Raw genomic sequence first — 20,121 nt, forward strand, 5'->3', positions numbered from 1 at the left:
ATAAATTTAATTAATGAAATTTTAAGAAAAACTAGACATTTTTTATATGATACCTCAGCTAAAAAATTCAGAGCTCTGGTTTATATAATGGATCTAAAACAAGAATGGAAGCTACCTTCGGCCAGCCGAAGCTTATATACCCTTGTAGATAAAAGAATACTCACTCGGTGCAGTTCCAGGGATTCCAGATTCAGCGTTTCGATTTATTTCAATTTTGTTTTTAAGTAGTCAAGAATCAAAACGCCTACTTCCTACAAAGTTACAATGAATTTTCTTATATTTGTTTGGGTGCCTTAAGATATGGTGGTCCGATCCGGGTGGCTCCGACATATGTACTACCTGCAATAGAAAGAAGACCTTCGGGAAAGTTTCATCGCGATAGCTTTAAAACTGAGAGACTAGTTCGCATAGAAACGGACAGACGGACAGACGGACAGACGGACATGGCTAGATAGACTCGGCTATTGGTGCTGATCAAGAATATATATACTTTATGTGGTCGGAAACGTCTCCTTCACTGCGTTGCAAACATCTGACTGAAATTATAATACCCTCTACAAGGGTATAAATATTTCAAAGAAATATGTAAATATTGTTTATGTTAAACTTTTTATGTCTGTTCTATTATACCTTTAAAAATACAAATCTGGACTAAAGCCGTATTCACTGGATCAAAAAATATTGTAAAATGGATCAATTTTGTTCAAAACTAAACCGTTTTTAAGCTGGTATATTTTTTAAAAAAATATTATTTAATAAACCGTTTTATGTGATTTTTTCAAGATAACAAAAATCTTGGAATCAAAGATCGAAAGCCTTCAAAATTCCTTTCTGTGTGTTAATCTGCTGGCTGTTTCTCTTGTTGTCCTGCGCTTCCTTACTCATATTAAATGCAAAAGTCATTGAGCGCAGGACAACATAGTTGCAGGAGGTGGAAGGGTCTTAAAAAGAGGAAAGGTGGGGAGAAAGTGGCAGAGGTAGCGGCCATGGTAACAAAAACAACTAGTTTATTTCCACATCCTTGGACATGAGTTTGCTGTAAAATTTCGTGTTGATGATCTTACTAGGTTATGCATTAGTTTTTCGTGCTCGCCGTAAGCCCGCCTTAACCCCCCCTTAACCCCTCGTAGTACCTTCCATATCTGCGCTTTCACTTCCGCTCGTTCCGATTTGCATTTCGCCCCCTTCCCCCCTTGTAGCTTTGATTTTTTGTGTCCTGTCGCTGCGCTAAATCTCACCGAGCAACATGCATGCAGATTCTACGGGAAGAGCTCCTCCGATGTTGCTTGTCTTTTATGTTTATGTAAATTGAAGTTTGGCAGCAGCAGCACACCCATAAATATTAAGTATACGTGGCATTGTCCCTGCCTCTGTTGTGCTGCGCAAATTGCAACATTTTAGTAGCCCAGGAGGATTTGCAGCCATTGACTAAGTGCTGCTAATGTACTACAAATATTCTCCGTTAACAGCCAGCCACCTTGGATCGATGGGCAGCATCGCACAGGTATTTGGCCCTATATGTGATTTGTTTCGGCTTACATTTTAGGCGAATTAATCAGGATATTTACATTATCCTGGAGAATAGATTTTAAGCTAATTTTAAACACCTTTCACACACATCAGAAGTTTATGTTTAAATTATTATATTAAACACCAACTCTGAAATAGTTTGTGAATATTTTAAAATAACTGTTTTATGATTTAGGGTGGGACAAAAACTAAAAAGTTTTAAAATCACATTTTAAAATGTCTAAAAGTATGCTATAATATATTTTGAACCTTAAACGTTTCACTGCTTACTTTTAGACACCTTTGGAAAATAATTCTCGTTTTCCAACATTGAAGATTTTTTAAAGTCTTTTTTCAGTGTACTCACCCGCTGGTAAACACCGACAGCAGATGCAGCCGCGGACTTAAGGCTCTGAACATTGTGGGTGGCCGGTGGCAGCGGGGGCGTGGCAGGTGTCCTGCTGGGCAGGGGGCAGGCAACGGGTGGTTGAGGCATCAGCGGTGAAGGCGGCAGTGGTGGTGGTGGCTGCAACAGCGGCTGGAAGTGGGTGAGCAGAGGCGGTGGCTGTGGCGGCGGTGGAACGCTTTTGGTGTGCAACATGGGCTTGCCATCCTCCGCCGGCGGCAGAGGAGGTTGAACCTGGAAATGTTGCTGCTGCTGATGTTGCTGTTGCATGGGCAACATGACGGGCACAAAGATCATTGACTGGGCAGCAGGTGAATTGTTGTATATTGCTGGTGCCATGTTGCTGCCGCTGCCGTTGCCACAGGGTTGCATGTTGCCGCTGTAGCCATTGCAATGGGATGGGCAATGTTGCAGCGGGAAATTGCTGACGAACGTGCTGGAGGTTGTTGTTGCTGGTGGCATCAGGCAGTTGCCATAGGAATAGTTCGGAATGGAGGATGTTGCTGATGGTGGTAACTGATGCTGCAACTGCTGCGTTGTCGTTGTCTGCTGCAGGGTTGTGATGCAGCTGACTTGCTGATGTTGCTGCTGCTGCTGCTGATGTGGATTTTCGTAGAGCGGCGGGGGCGGCTGTTGGTGCCGCAATCGCGGAACAGGCAAATGCTCGTAGCCCTGCTTGCAGCAACGGCAGTCCTGGCAGCAGCCATTGCTGCAACTGCCGCAGCAACTGTTGTTGCCGGTGGCTGGCATCGCATATGGCTGACTGGCGGAACGGGCAGCGGAGCTGTAGCTCAGCAGCTTGGGCGCCTTGCCCGGCGGCTGCCAGTTCAGCGAACAGGGCAGGATGCCCACGAATCCCAGTCCCGCGGCGGGACTGGCCGAAAGTCCAGTCGACAGGTTCGCTACCTTAGCCCCAGCAGCGCGGTCAGCTCAATTCAGCTGGAAATGCAAAACGGAAATGGGGTGGCTTAAAATACAATTTAGTAAGCTGTTAATATAAAACCTTACGTTTAAATTGATTTTTGAATTGGATCATAAATTGATACAAATCAGAAATCATGTTTTGATAAAAAAAGGACATTTATTCTATGATTGTGTCATAATTCCGTGAAAAGGTCTACTGGTTTTGTTATTTCATTATTTAAGCTAACAATCCAAATTACTTTTGGGTACTTAAAGAAAAAATTTTTGTTGTCAAATTTTTGCATTTTTCGTAAGGGGTTATCACATTTAAAGCGCGCTGAATGAGAAAATTGCAGATGGTATAAGGACTAGGCAAATGAAAAATAATTTTTCGTCACAAAATATGGTATGATAAGTATGCTATCGATACTGACTTTTTACCTCGTCAAGTCGAATTTTTCGGTGATATTTATCAAAGAAATAAACCAAACACTTATAAGAATTTCAATTTTCAACAAGTTGTCCTAGATCCCATTTATTTTTAATGAGCCAAGCAATTTTCGGTCTTCTTTTTATCATTCCTCTTAGCCTCGATATTTTTGCCTCCTTTGGCATGCCATAATTTATGGGTTATTTTTGGCACGCTTGATTAAAATGTACGCCTTATTAAAACGTTTTCTGTTTTTTTTTTTGAAAATAAGGTGGAGGCTCTGGCTCTTCGTAAAAGTATCTTGTTTTTGGGTGGGATTTTAGCGCCTCGCCAGCCGTTGATTCACCCTCGATGGGCTGGCACTCGTCGGGAGGCTTTCAGAAATCACTCAAAGTTTGTCAAGAACGAGAAAACCAATTTTTCAGCTGAGTGCATTTTAATTTCGTATACGCCCCGTGTTCGCCTGTTGAGTCCTGCAGCCCGGAGACTGGAGGCCGGAGAAAAACCGGCAAAACCGAAGACCGAATGCCTAACCCCAACTGCGTGTGCGATGGAAAAGTTTGCTTTTCATTGCAACACGCTTGAAATGGCAACTTGGACAAACAGAACGGGCTGGAGCAACAATAACAGGAGGAGAACCCAAAACTGAAAACTGAAAACCGAAAAACTCGAAGGAAAATGCAAGAAAAATTGGCTGGGCCTGTTCCCCATTTTTCCTTCTAACTCGTCTCGTTCTCATTCCCATTCTCACTCCCTTTTTCCTGGCCAATTTGCATGCCTCTGTCCACAGTCCATTGTTGACTCCGGCTGCCTGCCTCCTTGGAGCGTAGAGAAACGCATTTTCGACCAGAATCGAGTCCTTGCAACAGGCCAAACAATAGAATATTAGATGTGACAAAACAGGTGCACGTGTCCAGCCATTGTGGCAACTGCCTTTGGGCCAAATTTCCTGGGCTCAGAGAGATGTGCATTCTCCTTGGTTAATTGTCAGATGGCCTGCCGGCTAAAGATTCGTGTAGAATCAATCAGGATCAGAAGTCAATCGGTTACTTGACAGAGGTATTTTCAGAAGTATCAGTAAAGGCATACAGGGATAATTCGTGTAGTTTGGCAATCAATCAGTGCTGTTTCAAATTATCTATAAATGAAGTTTAGGCATACAATCTCCTTTCAGTATGAAAATCTCAAGTTTTTCCTGAACAAAATAACAAAGATATAAATTTAATTGAATATTCAGAAAATACTAACCAAGTGTTATTAAAACAACCGCAACACTCCCCAAAAAACGAGCCAGATTATGCCCTTAAAACAGCTCTTGAGTGTACAGGATTCACCTCCTTGTTTTCCCAAAGGAACGGAAACGAAAATATCTTGAGAAGAAATTTCCATAATTCCATAAATACTTGGCCCGCATAATGAAAAATATTTGCACAACTCAAGATCAAAAGTTTTGGTGGCAGAGCAGAAATAGTTTAGTTTCTTGGATTTTAGACAGGCAAGACAGCAGCAGCAGTAGCAACTTTCTGACTCTTGCCGGCGATTAAGATGCCAGCTAAATGGAAAGTTTGCTTTTTGGCCAACACAATTTTCCAGCTGCAATCGTGTTCAATTTGTGTGCACAATATCTGGGATAGATACGCATGTGCATATGCAACTTTTGTGGCTCTGGGAGCTTAATTACAAAAACCGAAGGATGGGGGGGCTTAGTCCTGCTCCTGGGAACATAATCACTGGCAAGGACACACGGACACCGAACGACCGACCGACCGACCGCCGAGGTCCTTTGAAAGTATGTTTTGTGTGTCCGTGAGATAAAAAGCTGGAAAGTACAAAGAAACTTACAAAAAGAATTTGGTAGCATCAAAGCAAAAATTTTTAATGAATTTCTTGCCGGGCAGCCGGGCGGCTGGGCAAACTGGTGGGTAAGCCTGCAAAACGCACCACACGCAAATGCAAAAGGCGCAAAAAGGACCTCTGTAGCATAGGAACGGGAATGCAGGGTCAAAGGTCCGGCCAGCACCACTTCATCTTCCCTTTTGGCCGCTGGCTCGGCAATCGTGTTGCTCGTCGTCGGTGGCCTTAATTAAATTTAAATATTTTATCACCGAAAAATTGCCAGGCGGCAGCAAGTGCGCAGTAACAACAACAACAGTACCAATAGCAGAAGGAGCGGAAGGACATGAAAAGGGTGCAGATGAGCGAGTGTGTGTGTGTTTGAGTGCAGACAGCCGAAAAATACTGATGTGGGTGTATTTTTCATTATTTGCCCAGCGCTGCAATTTTTTCTTTTTGCTTTTTTTTTACTCCACACTCTCGTCCCTTGCCATCGCCACACTTCATATTCAATTGTGTTGAATAATTGCCATACGGTTTTTTGACCAACGGTTTTTGACACTTTCCTAAAAGGACACACGCGCCCTCAAGTGCCCCGCCCACAAAACACACACATACACACAGAGCCGCCCTCATGCATCATTCGAAGGGACATTTGGTCCCAACGACCGAAAAGTGAGCAAAACACTCGAACAACTAAGGGGGTGGGTGGCCCGGGGGGTGGAAACTCCGAGGACCTCTGGACACACACAAACACGCCAACAACAAGCGGGAGAACAACAACAATTATAAGGGAACTGGGTACTGGGAACTGGGAAACAAAAACAAAACATGCCAAAAGCGTTTTTTGAAATATCTTTGTAAATATTTAAAATGTTCTGTACATGCGGGTGCTTCAATCAAACCGAATCGCCAATGGCGGGGGAAGGCGAAGAAAGGACAGGACATGCACGGTGAAAAGAAGAGGGGTGGAGGGGGGCGGTCCTGGAAAAGGTCCTGGGACCTTGGGCCAACCAAGGCTATTGTGCGCGCCAAACTCAACCCCGGGACAAGTTTTAAATAGTTTTTGTTGGCAAATGTCAAAATGCAATTTGATATTCATAAATTAATGAAGCGCCATTGCAACAAAAAACCTCTCCTGGATTATAAACTTTTTACATAAATTATGTGGGCGGGCTTTCGAGGGAAGGGTTGTGATTTAAATCTGGCATTTAAATGTGTAATCCCCGGCTGATTATAAATGCATTAGAATGGGGATTTAAAATTAGAAATTCTTTCCGAATTCCATTGAACCTTCTCTTGGATTTTGTTCGAACAAGGTTAATGCTAAACTATGTAATTAAAATTCATTCTATTCGCAGAAGTGTTGTCCAAAATAATTTTATAATATATAAAATGAGATATAATTAAGTAAATATTGTTTGCATATTCCAAATAAACTTATAATGGATTAGATCAGTCCAAAACAAAAATCCTTTAAGAGGGCCTTATGAAATAAAATATATTTTATTATACTTAACAAAATTCAAGTTCTTTATAGCTATAACTGTAGGTATTAAACTTAATATTTTCTTATTGGTTATAATTGGCAAGATAATATCATACCAATTATATTGCGTAAAATAAGGAGAAATAAAAACAAAAGAGTTCAAATTTTGTCCATAACATATTTGGGTTACTGTTTATAAATATGACGCGTCTTTGTACTATAAATATTTCGTGATCTAAAATTTGTTCAGAATGAGATTATTTTTTAAAAATAATACCTCCTAACATGTATGTAGTTTTTTTGTTAATAGTTTAATAATAATACTGGATTGTTTATGTGGGAATTAATGTTTTAAAATAAAAATCCGAAATATTATTAAAAACGGATCTAATGCGAATAAGAAATAAATTTATATAACTTCATTATATTTATAAAATTTTACTCTTATTGGAACACAAATGTTATTGATTGTGAAATAATTATACATCCAAGACATTTATCCGACTTAAGGATCTGTTTTCTTGTACACATGCGCACACTATTAAGCCGCTGTTGTCATTTGCGGCAAAACAAAAAATTGTAAACAAGGTCAGGACACGTAGGCCAAAACACGTAGCACAACAAAGAGAGTGGCCGAAAAGAGGTCCTTTTACACACTCACTCTCTTGCTCTCGCCGAAGTGCAGTGCTCACTCACACACTGGCACAGGTCCTGGCAGGACACCGCCCGAATGGCCCACTTTTGGATGGGTTGTATCGAATTTTTTTTCACTTCCGCACAACAAAACTCGCGACTCGGAGAGGCAGGAAAACAAAACAGGAGGAGCACGGGAAAAACACAGAGTGAGAGGCGGCACGTGGCAGCCGGGAAAACCGGGAAATCAGGAAAACTTGCTCAAGATTTCAACGATTAGTTCTCAGCGAAAAGCAGCGCCTCGTGTCGACGAATTGACACTGAAGAGCCAAGTCGCCAAGTAGCCAAAGTCGGCGTCCAGCAGTTTCAGTAGCGTTTGAAGTGGCAGCGCTGCACCACCACCGAAAAAAAAGGAAAAAGGAAAAGCGAGCCACACACACACGAATGCCACCAATGCAGGACACGCAAGGCGAGCCAACCCAAGCAGCGGAATAAAGGACAAACGGCTCTTCTCTGTGGTTGACATTATCGCATGCAACTAAATCACACGCACACACAGGCAGCTTCAGGTGCACCCAACCCACCCCCCTTTCGTCCTTTTTGCACCGCCCTTCGTTCGCTCATTCGCTCGTGCAACGTGGCGTATGGGTAACAATGGAGAGCACTAACACACACTGCTATCTGCCTTAGCGCCATTTATGGCATTTGATATGCTAATTTGCACATATTCATAGAGAGAGAGCGCTAAAGAGACAGAGAAAGAGAGAGAGAGAGGACGAGGACATCCACCAACAGGACGAAAAGGTGCGAGCATGACCATCTGCTGAACGAGGCCGGCTCATCGTCATCTCCTTCGTCCTGTCGTTGCCTTCCTGCTGGCCAAGTGGCTCCCCAGTTTCTCTGTTTTGATGGCTCTTCACTGCCGAGGCCCGCGTTTTGAGTCCTGAGTGGCAGCAGGTTAGCTGCCTGATGAGCTGCACTTGGTCATATGGACACACTTGAAGGATTCATTTATAATTTAGCCCTTGAAATGAGTGGATCCAGCAATTGCGTCTCCTTTATTAAATTAGAAATATATAAACTTATCTATAGTCTTAGGAAACAAATTACAGATTCAAAAAATTTATTCAACATTTTATTCAAATAAATTGGAAATATTTATCTAGAAAGAAAAATTATTCTTCTTCATAAATAAACGGCTTACAACTTTTTAGGTTAAAATTAAAAAAAAATATATTAAATAACGATTTGAAAACCTGATCATTGAAACTATTTTCCATATTCTCATGCAAATGAAAAAATATAATAGAGACGATTTAAAAATATTCCAGGGCTCTCCAAACACTTCTTTAAGGTTGAATTTCTGACCCGATTTTATAAATTAAATCTAAAATATCCTAAACTATTAATATCTTCAATAAATTGTAGCGCATTTACCGAGTTCGTTGAAGTCCTTTGGCTCCATCCACCACCGCAGAGCAGTGGCTTATTTTTCGGCGCTCTCTCAGCTCTCTGCAAGCTGCAAGGATTCTCACCAACACCAGTGCAACGGCAGCCCAGTGGAAATGCATGTACCACACAGAGGCGGAGTCTGAATGCTGGCCATGTAAAATTCACAAAGACTTATGTATTTAAAGGGGAGGTGCCAACGAAAGCTAATACATAGCCGCTGGAGAGCTGAAGTTTTCCTCAGAAAAGACAAAATGGCGGAAAATATTTTTAAAGATATTTTTAAAGAAAGATCATTTCCGGTTAGAACCCCCAAGTAATTGACGCCTCTGCGCTTTGTTTACGAGTTGTTTTGAGGGGGGCAGCACGATACAACAGCAAAATGCGATACAAGTCACGAAGAGTCGCTCACCGAGAGCGAAAGTTGCTGCTCCTTGTATCGCTATTTTCCTCGGCTCGCTCTCGGCTGCAGAAACTGCGATACAAGGCAGCAACAACTACGTTTCTTTCTGGGCTTCGGGAATGAGCAAGTGGCCTCCTGTTGAGCCTGGGCCGAAGAATCAGCTGACAGGACTCGGCAAACGCACCTGACACCTGCTCGCCGGCATCGGTATCCCTGTATCCTTGTATCCTTGGTCAAACCGGCGTCCAGTTTGACACTTCTCTGACATTATCTATCGCTGGTCAGAGGGGCACATGTGACATTATCGGATTTCGCCCCAAAAACTTTGTCATCCAACCCATGAATATTTCTCCGCCTTTATCGGTGGCAGACAGCCTCCTCTTCCTTCTGTCTTCTTGGCAAATTATGCAAATTTCAGATTTCCAAAGTAAACATTTACTTTACTTTTCAGCGCAGACAGCGTGCCCCGGCGGCGCTTAAACCTCCGACTTGCAATCTCCATCGCTCCTTTTGGCCATTTGACATTTGTTAAGTTTTCTTATCGCGCGCTTTCATTAGCGGCCCGACGTCTGGTGTTTCGGCCAGGGACCTTCTAATTGTCTTGCAAATTAGTCCGCCAGCGATGGCAAAAAAATGCGAGACCCCAAAAAAAAGTACGACGAGACGGGGAATCCCAGAATCCCGTCACTCGGTTTATTTACCCATCGAGAGGGCGACCGGTATGAGAAGCATGTGGCATCTGCTTGAAGGAAATGAAAAGTAAACAAAGCTGCTACCGTGCAACATTTGACGGCATGTGTGAGGGAAGGGGGAAGCTGGGTGCAACCCCCGTAATTTTTGAATGGCGATTTCCGTTGAGCACGAGGACGTGCTTCTGGCGAGGATTAGCCCCCCGACACGGCAGCTGGCGAGCGGAAACGCACAACAGACACTCAGCCCACTCCGCCGTGTTTTTATAGAATTTTTCACTTAATCCCCCATAGAACCATAATACAGACCCAACGCCAATCGATTAACTGCCAACGGGATGGCTTTAAAGTGGCTTTAACCAAAAGTCTGGCGGCATGATGTACGACCAGAAGTTGGTCTTGAATATTTCATGAGGTGTGCACTTAAAGGGGTCGCAAGTTTTTATTCCAGAAAAGTTTAAAAATTGTCAGACTAAATTATAAAAAATATAAAATGTAAGGAAAAATAAAAGAAAAAAGTCAAGTAAATATTAATAAATATTTAAAGTTTAAAAATAAAAAATATTTTAAATTTCCCAACAATTCGACATTAAGTTTATAAACGGTACTTTTAAAATCAGAAGTTTGGTATTCCTAATAATTTTCTTATCCACCCGAAATAAAGTCATGGCTGTCACTGGCATAATTGACAGATACTTAAAACCATCACCGCCCTCTTTGCCTTCAGCGTAAAATGTCTGTTAATTTGGTGACTCCAATATTTCATTTATTGCTCCGGGTGGAAGACAAAATGTTTGTTGCTCTAATTGAAAAATGATGGTGCCATAAAATATGTAAGCTTCATAAAGAATATGTTCGCGAATTTAATTGGCTGTCAAAGTTTCAAGTACTTTTAACTCTCGTCGAGTTTAATACCATTTTAAATAGTTGTGTTTATGCCCGCCAAATGACAGAAAGAAAGACATCTGCAAATCGCAGGGAATAAACAAAACTTCTTTATATATTTTCGCATAATGAAATCCCCCAGCGATGGGGCCCCGGCAAAAACATTCTGCAAAATTACCCTTAAAACAAAAATGCATTATTGTCATCTAAAATGCAAGCATGCATTATCCTGTCACAGGTCCTTTGAGAGTTGGCTTTTTGCGTTGCTCGCCTGGCTGCTCGAGTTGCTCCAGCTTCTTTTGCTCCTGCAGCAACGTTTATTATCCGACCCCTTAACTCCCCGACTTCCCTTCCGAGGAAAAACCCAGACAATAGTACAGTCGGTGTCCTTCATAAGCCAGTGAGCTGGGATCAATTTGCCAGCAGCCAGAAACCTTTTTAGTTGCGCATGCAAATATGACAAACACACAGCAAGTACAAGTATATGGCCCGGAATAGCCCTTCGCAATCCCAATCCAAATCTCCTCCCTGAGCACTCCGATCTAATCCACTCCTCTTTGCCCTTCGGCCATCTGTGTCTCGTGTTAATGCTGCATTCTTGTGGGAAATTATCGCTGTCGTAGGGCCGGGAGGAGTCTCCCGAAGTTGCCTGCTGCAGTTGGCCAAAAATTTGAATTTGCCAAATTACATATTGAAATATTATTGCAGTGGGCCCCCCCGAAAATTCGCTCGCCGGCAAAGTGCGAATTTGACAATTTTTCGCCCCTTTTTTTCTTGCTTTTCTTCGGTTCCCGAAATTGCTTTCAAATTATTTTGTCAGCTGCGGAAACGTGGTGGCGACTGGCCTCCAGTTCGCAATTTTTACTTCGTTTCCGGTCCGCAGTCGTCACTTGCGTGCAATTTGCGGCCAAGGCGAGTGGAAATTGAACACAGATTATTATTGCTTATTTCTGCATGCGTTGCAGGTTCGCCGCTCGCCGGATTACAGTCATAAAAGTCGAGCCAGGGAAATCATACGGTTACGGCTACGGCGACGACTCCAGCCGGAGTCTCTGGTCTCTGGCCAAGAGGAACCCGCTCTAATGAAAGCCCGTGCTCATGGGTAAACCAAGTCATAACCGAGGAAATGGTTAGGTAAACCACGGTGGCAGCAAAAAAGGGTTCTCAAAACTTCAAAATACCCTGCAAGATGCCACAAAAATAAACAATTTAAGATAAAGATAATTAATATTTAGGCAAATCAATCTTTCCGGATTTGACCCTGTTTTTTATTTTTTAATAAATTAAATTGTGACCAAAAATTATTTAAAATTTTAAATTAAATTATTTAAAATTTTAAGCAGGATTAAATAGTATCTTCTTTTTATACACAAATGTGAATCGGATAGGATTTTTGTTTAATTAAAAGTGAAAAAAGTAAGAAATCTATATTGTATATTAAAATATACTTTTTTATACATGTTTAGTTTTTTATTAAAAAAGATACACGTATCTTTTTACCATATTAATTAGAGACAATTCGAAATGCTCCGTGGGCAGAAAAAAAGTTAGAATATTCTCAAAAAATATGCCCCACAAAAAAAGAGGTATTCGAACGCCAACGCTTAGAGCGAAACTGAAACCACAGCCGCAAATTGAAAGACAATAAATGTGCGCAGTCATATGGAAAATTGTGATATTCACACAATTTAATTAACATGAATAAATATTGTTACAGGCGGGCGGTCTGTTGTCTCCCGATGCCGATTTTGATTCCGATCCCGCCCAGACTTGTACGACAACAATGGGACTAGGCAGTAGGCAATCCGGGCAACCAGCTAACGAGCGGCCAGCATGGCGTACGAGTAACGACGGGCGTTTGATTGTCTGCATGCAAAAGAAACAACACAAATTTGTGTGGGCAAACAAATCGAAAGACACGCCAAACTCCGGGGGAAAAGCGACAAAACAAAAGGCTCGACAGACGGAAAACATCATAAATCCCCGAAAATCTCACTGTGTTATTGTTCGAAAGCCGAGCTCATCAGCGGTTGCCAGCTGGCAGTTGGAAGTTTTTGGCCAGGATTGCCGTCGCACGTCTGCTCACATTGTCAGCCACTTGAATTGCCAAACGGAATGAAATGGTGGCTAATCAGAGCATTTTCCAGGAGTTAAGCGACAAATGTCGGGACATTTGCACGCCACGCACTTTGAGGGCTCTTCATTAGCCGGTTGACACTGAGATTTGGGTACACACAAAATAATTTTAAGCACTAGGGCAATTTTAAAAAACATTAGATTGTTTAAAAAAAATGTTATAAAAAACATTTGTTTATTAACTCTATTTCCCATGAATTTTTTAAATATTTAGCAACTCACTATAATTACTTTAAAAGTTTGTTAAAATTTATTCACTTTTTTATACTATAAAAATTTATTAGTTTTTTAGATTTTTAAATTAAAAAATTCATTAAATATCTTTACATTAATTGAAATGCTCCAAAACAGTTAATTAAAATCCTAACAATTTATTTAAAATTTTAAATCCGTTCTTTTGAATAATTAAACACGTTTTCTGGGAGTAGTACGATTTTTTTCAGTGCCCTTATTGATAAGTTTGGGTTGTAACCCCCGGACTTGGATTGAAATCACAGCTTGACTTGTCTGCGACACGGCTTTATTAGGGTCTCACTTTCGGGGTCGCCTTTTGTTTTTGCGCTGTCACCTCTGACCGCATGACCGACATGATTCCGGTAGATTAAGTGGAAATGTCAGAATTTGTTTCGTCCATTTACGACTTGGCCTTTATTATGCTAATCAAAGAAGAGCTTGAAATGAATAAACCGAAAATTAATACGCATTTTGCCAAACAATTTCATTAGCAAAAATTTCAATTAGTTGCACGATTGAATCGACAGGATTTCAACAACTTTTTTGGGGGGCGGGAGGGAGTGTGTATTAAAATCAATTGTAAAATCAGTAAAAAGTAAACTCGAACTGGCGGCGCAAAGTTTGCGCGATTCACGATTGAAATCTTTTACGGCCAGAAATTATGAGACCATTTTCAATTTGAGTTCTCGTTCGTTCTCGGGGCGCGGGAAGCAACAGAGCGTGACACAAAAGTAAAGCAAACTTTTCGCTTACAGTTTCATGAGCACGGGGCAACAATCGCTTCACTTCAGTGGCGAAGACGTCGAATTGCCAGCAGCACCACCCTTGCCTACCAACTGGGCCATCGAAAGCACCCCCGAACCACCAAAAACCACCAGCGGTGGCAGCAATTCGCATAACAATAACAATAACTTGACTGCAAACATTTCAATACCAAGATTCAGCCACGTTCCAATTGTCGGGGCCAGCCAAAGTATAGATAGATGGATGAGATCTGTGCACCGCGATAAAAGGATTCCGAAAAGAATCTATAGAAAAGTTATACCAAAAGCAATAAAGCTAGCAATATCCCTTCTACATAAATAGGTATAAATGTATTTCTTTTATAAGGCTTATGGATATATTTGGACATCATCTTGAAACAACATTTATTAGTTTTTAAAGAAAGTTAATAAAAATTAAATAAAACTACTTAAAGTTACTCGTGAAGTAATATTAATATTTTAATATTAATATTAAAATTTTATAATAAAGTGACTTAAATCTCTGTAGGACATAGAAATAAAAGATCTTTAATCTTGCAACTAAATGGGTGTTCTTTTCCGTGCTAAATGAGAAGGGTTTTCCGGGGATGCTGGAGCAACCGGTTGGCTTTGGCCGCAAGTCAAGTGTTTCGGGCGTGGGTCCAGGAGCAACACTCCTCGGAAAAAAGTCAATTGTTCAAGTTAAAGTGAAACTTTCTCAAGAAGTTTTCCCAGACGCAGCCGCCTTTCTTTTCGTTGCCTTTATCTGTGCTGAAGTGGGGATCTGGGATCTGGAAACTGGCATTGGGGGTCTGAAGGGAGGTCTGGAGGGAAGAACGCTTCAATGGTTGCCATTGACACGTTAACTTTGCAATTGCCGAAGCCCCTTTTCCCCCCTCAGGAATCACGATTGCCGCCCCAATAATCTCGTGTCTGCCGCTAAACGCAGTTTTTCCGCTTATTTTGCCAGCTGTGCGTCCTGTGTAGACAGTTCCTTTCGTGCTGCGTGCCTTATCTCCGCCAGTCGCCGTGTCCTGCAGCCTGAATCGTGGCTGGACAAATTATCCTTTAAAATTCAAGCGATTGTCGACAGTCCCCCGACCATTTTTTTTTCTTTTTCTCCCTCTCCCTCGCAAAAAGCCCGACACTCTCATATTTCAAATGTAAAGTTCATGTTTATATTTTGGCTAATGTTTTTTCTACTCGGGTGTGCTGGACAAAATAGAAAAAAAAAAGAAAAGAGTAGCCGAGAAAAAAGGAGAACAAACCACTTTTGAGTTTGACACCAGCTGGTGCCTGCCTGCGGTCGTCCTGGGGGGGCGTGGCGCCCCTGCCTCCCCTTCAACGCTCCTGATCTCCACCCCCCTCTGGCAGTCCCTTACCCCCCTCGGGCGATCCATGGCTGCCGCTTGCTGCCTGAAGTGGCCGTAAAAGCTTTCAGCATTAATAGCTTGAGTGAGTTTCAATACATATTGTCAATATGGCCATTGGCCAAAACACTAGAAAAAATTACAAATTTCAAATAACAAGGATATTTGATCAAAGTAAAATATTTTGTTTTTACAGGTAAGTATTTGAAAATATATATTTTACAAAATATTATTGCTATTACAATAATTTAATTACAAATTTATTTTAATACCTTTACCTTCATTTACATAAACAATTAAATGTCTTTCTTCTTTTTTTTCACAACCTTTTGAAAATTTGAATCTTTGCGAAAGCCCAACAAATACTTTTTCATTTTCTATAACCCTTTCTTATTAAAGATTTAAAATAAAAAACAAACAAATTTATAAATCAAAATTTAAAAACCATTTCGAAACACAAATATCATGATTCTGTTTATATTTGCCAATCAACTATCAACTCAATGTTTTTAATTATATTTTTGCTTTATCTACAGAACAGTAAACATTTTCATTGGCAGAGATATTGATCCTACGATATTTCTTTCTCTGCAGACTCACAATGGCACACACGCACACAAATGCAGCGACGGCGAGTCGCCAAATTGATGACAGTTTGCCAGAGTCAGTTGCAAAAGCCGCAGCAGCTTCTATGGGTCCATAGGTCCAGGGTTCTATGGTTCCATGGGTCGATGTCGATGGCTATGCATATGTGGACCGACCCTGGCTAAATACATTGAAATGGCTTTGGCTATTTGTTTTTGGGGTTTCGGGTGGGGTTTTTAGCGTTTGGTAGAGGGGAGCTTAGACTGTTATGGCTTGTGCCATTTTGGCACTTTGTAATTGCCTTGTTTGCCCTATGTTTTCTCTCTTTTTTTTCTGGCCTACTGTTGTTCTTGCTGTTATTGCCATGTTGGCAACGCATTTGGCTTCGTTTTTTGCGGCCTGGCCGGGGTTTTAGCTAAATCTATGCCATGAGCCATGTTTTTATATATCAATATTTGCACAGTGCCATGCAATAAGGGAATTACCAATACGCATCCAAATACAAATACATAGAGGCGGAAAATCGCCTCGACTTTCGGTCTCTCAGGGCGATAAGCCTTGCTTATGGCCGGCATAAAAATCTATTGCCAGCCGCAATCGGGCAATTAAGGAAATATGAATATAAATTGGATAAAGATGTGTGTAATTTTTGGGCAAGGAAGTCGGGACCCGAAATAATTTGCCAGTTGCCGTTTTACAATTGAAATTCCGCAAGGCATAAGGCGGCCTCACACATTTCGCCCGGAAATTCCTTGGGCCAGGGCGGATGCATTTAGAATTTATGTGGCACTTGTCGGCCCGAAAGTCGCGCGAATTTATGTCCCGCATTCGCTGACCACTAACCGTTCGGTCGGTCGAACGGCGGGCTTAAGAATACTTTGTCTGCCGGCCATCGTTTGTTTTATTGTTATTGTGCAGTCATGACTTAAAAATTTGTCGCTCGGGCTTTTCGGCAGTTGGGAAAGCCCAGGAAAACAGGAGGAGAACGACTCCGAAACTCAGGCCGTGTAACACCGACAGCCATGACAATGCAAAGCAATTTCCGCCGCTGGAGCTTCGCTTTTATTTGGCCATTTGTTTGTGGGACCTCCAGCCAACCTCACATGCCAGCCTCACACTCGTAAAAAGTTAACCCCAAAATTTGGAAAATCGCAATAAAGTTTTAAATTGACTAATTTTCCAGTTAGGGTTTCATAAAAAAGTTTTCTTGAGGATTGAAATATTTTTCATTAATTTCTTTCCCTCAGTCATCAAAAATAAATTAATATTTTCAAAAATAATTTTATTTACAGTAGTTGAACCTTAATGTAATTCTTTATTTGATTATTTTAACCCAGCTATTTAATACAGAAAATTTAAAATTTCCTAGGCAAACCTCCACTTATTTTTCTGAGTGCAGGACCTCGGGATCCGTTTGCCGGATCTTGATGCGCGCGGATTTGTCTATGGCAGCCGGAAGTCGCAGCTCGGGGAGATGCACTCGTATGCGCAGTGCAAATTTATCGTTTTTAATTTGCCGCAAGCGCAAAAAGACGACACAAAAATACCAAAAAAAAAAATCATAGAGGAGGCTAGTAAATAAAAACAACAGAGAAATATTGAGAGGAGTCCGCCGGAGTTGGCGGGGTTTGAGAAAAAATGGCAGCCGCGTAATGCCTTTAATGGTTTTTGCATGCCGACTTGCCTGCGACTTATTGAAAGCGATAAATAAGGATTTCCTGTGACGGCAGATGGGGCGTATGAGCAATACCACACGTGGCTCAGAAAGACGCAATGATTATGCGGTTAACGCAAATTTGTTTGCGGATTTGCTCAGCTTTTTGTTCGTCGGTTTGGCGGCGTTGGTCAAGTGCTAATAAGAGCCAACGCCTCATAAATATCAACCGCGAGTGCCATAACTCCTTCGGAGCCCCCAGAAAACTTTTGAGCCCCCAGCCATTATGTATGCCGCGTAAATGACTGCAGTTGCACTACACTTTGAGTACGGAAATTGCAATTTTATAAACTGAGCAAATAAATTCACCAGATGGCAGGCAACTTTCGTGCAGTCGAAGTCTTAGATACCCTGCCCAGATATGAATGCCTTTCGCCCCTTACAAAGTCACGAATACCCGAACGAAATCATGGCTCTCTGCTGGCTGACTATGTTGTACAATTTAAATTTATGTTATAGCCAAAAGTTTGTAAAACTCAATTAATTAACTTTTGTTGCACAACGACGGCAACTACAATGCAAACATGAAACTCGCGCTTACAAGCAACAACAAAAAATAGAGAGGAATACAAGGGCCGGCGAAACAATAACAATAACTAATATAAATATTTTCTGTGGCAAATAAAAAATAGAAGAAAATTAACAAAACGGCCAAAAAAACGAAAACATGCTGAGAAGCATGCAGCAAATGCAACGCGGTCAAATACTGAAAACAATTTGAAAAACTAAAACATTTCCGTCAGCGAAGACCGCAGGAAATCAGTGCGAAATTTGTGGCACTCTGCGGTTGTTTTTCTTCAGCTGTTCATTTTCTGGCCAGTCGAAGGACGAAGGACGACGCATACGCCCCGTGGACGCGCTTTAATGCCCGGCCATTGCTCATACGCCCCGTGAACCGGCCGCCGTTCATCATCGCCGCCCTTTGGCGCTTTTGTTCCAGCCCGCTCGCTCGTTGCATGTTGTTAAAAATTATTGCAGTTTCTGTTACAATTTGTTCACTGCCGCTCGGCTCGGACTCCCTAATTGCAGTGTATTAAAACATCAAAAGTTAACAGCCAACAACATACAGCAACTGCCATTGGCAGCAGTCGAGCGAAAAAAATCCAAAAAAAAAGAAGGAAAGCCACAGCGAAAAATGTAGGAAAAAAATGGAAGAAAACTTTGACATATTTGTGTGGCGAAAATAATTTAAAAGTTTTGATTGCCAGCATGTGTAACTATGGGAATTTGCAATTAATTTCGAGGTAATGACATTTGTTTTCCCAACCATCATCGTCCATGGTAATTGATTTCGATTCACTGCGGAACCTTCACTTGCCATGGGTTAATAGTTCTGATTTCCAATCACTTGACTCGCCCAATGAACCATGAACTGCAGTGCACAAAACTCAATTTATACTTTTGTTTTTCTTAGGCAAAAACTGGTCAAAATAACAAAACTCACTTCCAACTTTACTTGCAGTACAAACACACAACCATAAGTACACTGGAGAAAAATAAGACATTTTTAGGGAACGGATAAATACTATGATTTTTCGAAAAAAGGATTTAACAAAAGGACAACCTTGATGTCATTTTACAGTTTTTTCACACTATTTAATTTTTTACAGTCTTTAAATTTTTAAAAAATGTTTTAGTAAATCTTAAGATATTACATAGATTAAAGATAAATATTTTATTTAATATATTGAATATTTTTAAAAATAATGAGACTTCGGCTTCAAGGAGTTGGTATAATCTTCCCATATCTTTTTTTTTTTCTTTTTCCGAATTTTTTTTTTTTGTGTGGAGTGCGTGTGTGTATATGACTTTTAGCCTTTTGTGGGCGCTTGGGCGTGTCAAGCCAAGTAACCCACACACAGTGGCGCATGCACATGTTTGTGTTTGCGGGCGAGGGTATGTGTGAACGTTAATTTCCACAATATGTTGTATCCTGCAGCCAAAAGTTAATTAAAAACCAACAAAACTCGGCGTTGCACACACGTCCACCCCCTCGAGAGTCGTCCTTCTGGTCGTCCTGTTTCTCCCGGCTCCTCGGCTCCTGGAAATAGTTGCCCATTCGCCCGTTTCCTGGGCATCGTCAGTCATTTTTCTGCTTGCCAGATCCGCCAGCAGCCCCGGAGCTTGAAAGCGCGTTTCGTTTTCCTCGGAGGCAACCCTCTTCGCAGGATTTGTTTATGGACGCGAAAATGCCATGCAGTTACCCTTTTGATTAGAACGCGAGCCGCGCACACACGTCGAAAAGCTGCAGGATATTCAATGGCGATTGGCGCAAATATTCGCTCCCATATGGGAGCGCGAAAATGGAATTTTTAATCCAATTTAATTAGCAAGGAGGCAAGGAGCGGGGTCTGCATCGCCATCTCCCATCTTCCATGTCCCCGGCAAATGTAAATCGAGATGCTCGAAAGCCGCGGCGCCACGGCAACCAGAAGTGTCGGAGCGGAATCGGGCGGGACTTTAATAAATAAATTGGCTGCCAGCAGACGGGAATATGCACAATATGCTTAAACAAAACCCGTATTAGAACAAAGCATGTCGGCGACACATATATTTAAGGTCGCTACAAAACACACAAAAAACCAACAACAGCGGCAAACACAATTTCGCAGCGCACAGCACTAAAAACAAAAGCTAAATAAAAAAAATAGAAAAAAAATATAATAAAAACTTGCTGCACTTTGTTGATTAAATTTCATGCTTGGCTCCA

At 41.4% G+C, this 20,121-nt stretch overlaps 1 protein-coding gene across 1 annotated transcript in view; it reads right to left on the minus strand.

Annotated features, from left to right (window-relative positions):
- trv (trivet) overlaps positions 1-2,665 on the minus strand; it is a 59,134-nt gene extending 56,469 nt beyond the window's left edge. Inside the window, exon 1 of the mRNA XM_044395454.2 lies at positions 1,877-2,665. Coding sequence (XP_044251389.1) covers positions 1,877-2,665 — 789 coding nt within the window. The remainder of the gene's footprint in view (positions 1-1,876) is intronic.
- Between the last annotated feature and the right edge of the window lie 17,456 nt (positions 2,666-20,121).

This window comes from Drosophila takahashii, chromosome 3R, assembly GCF_030179915.1.
Source record: "Drosophila takahashii strain IR98-3 E-12201 chromosome 3R, DtakHiC1v2, whole genome shotgun sequence".
NCBI classification, from domain to species: Eukaryota; Metazoa; Arthropoda; class Insecta; order Diptera; family Drosophilidae; genus Drosophila; species Drosophila takahashii.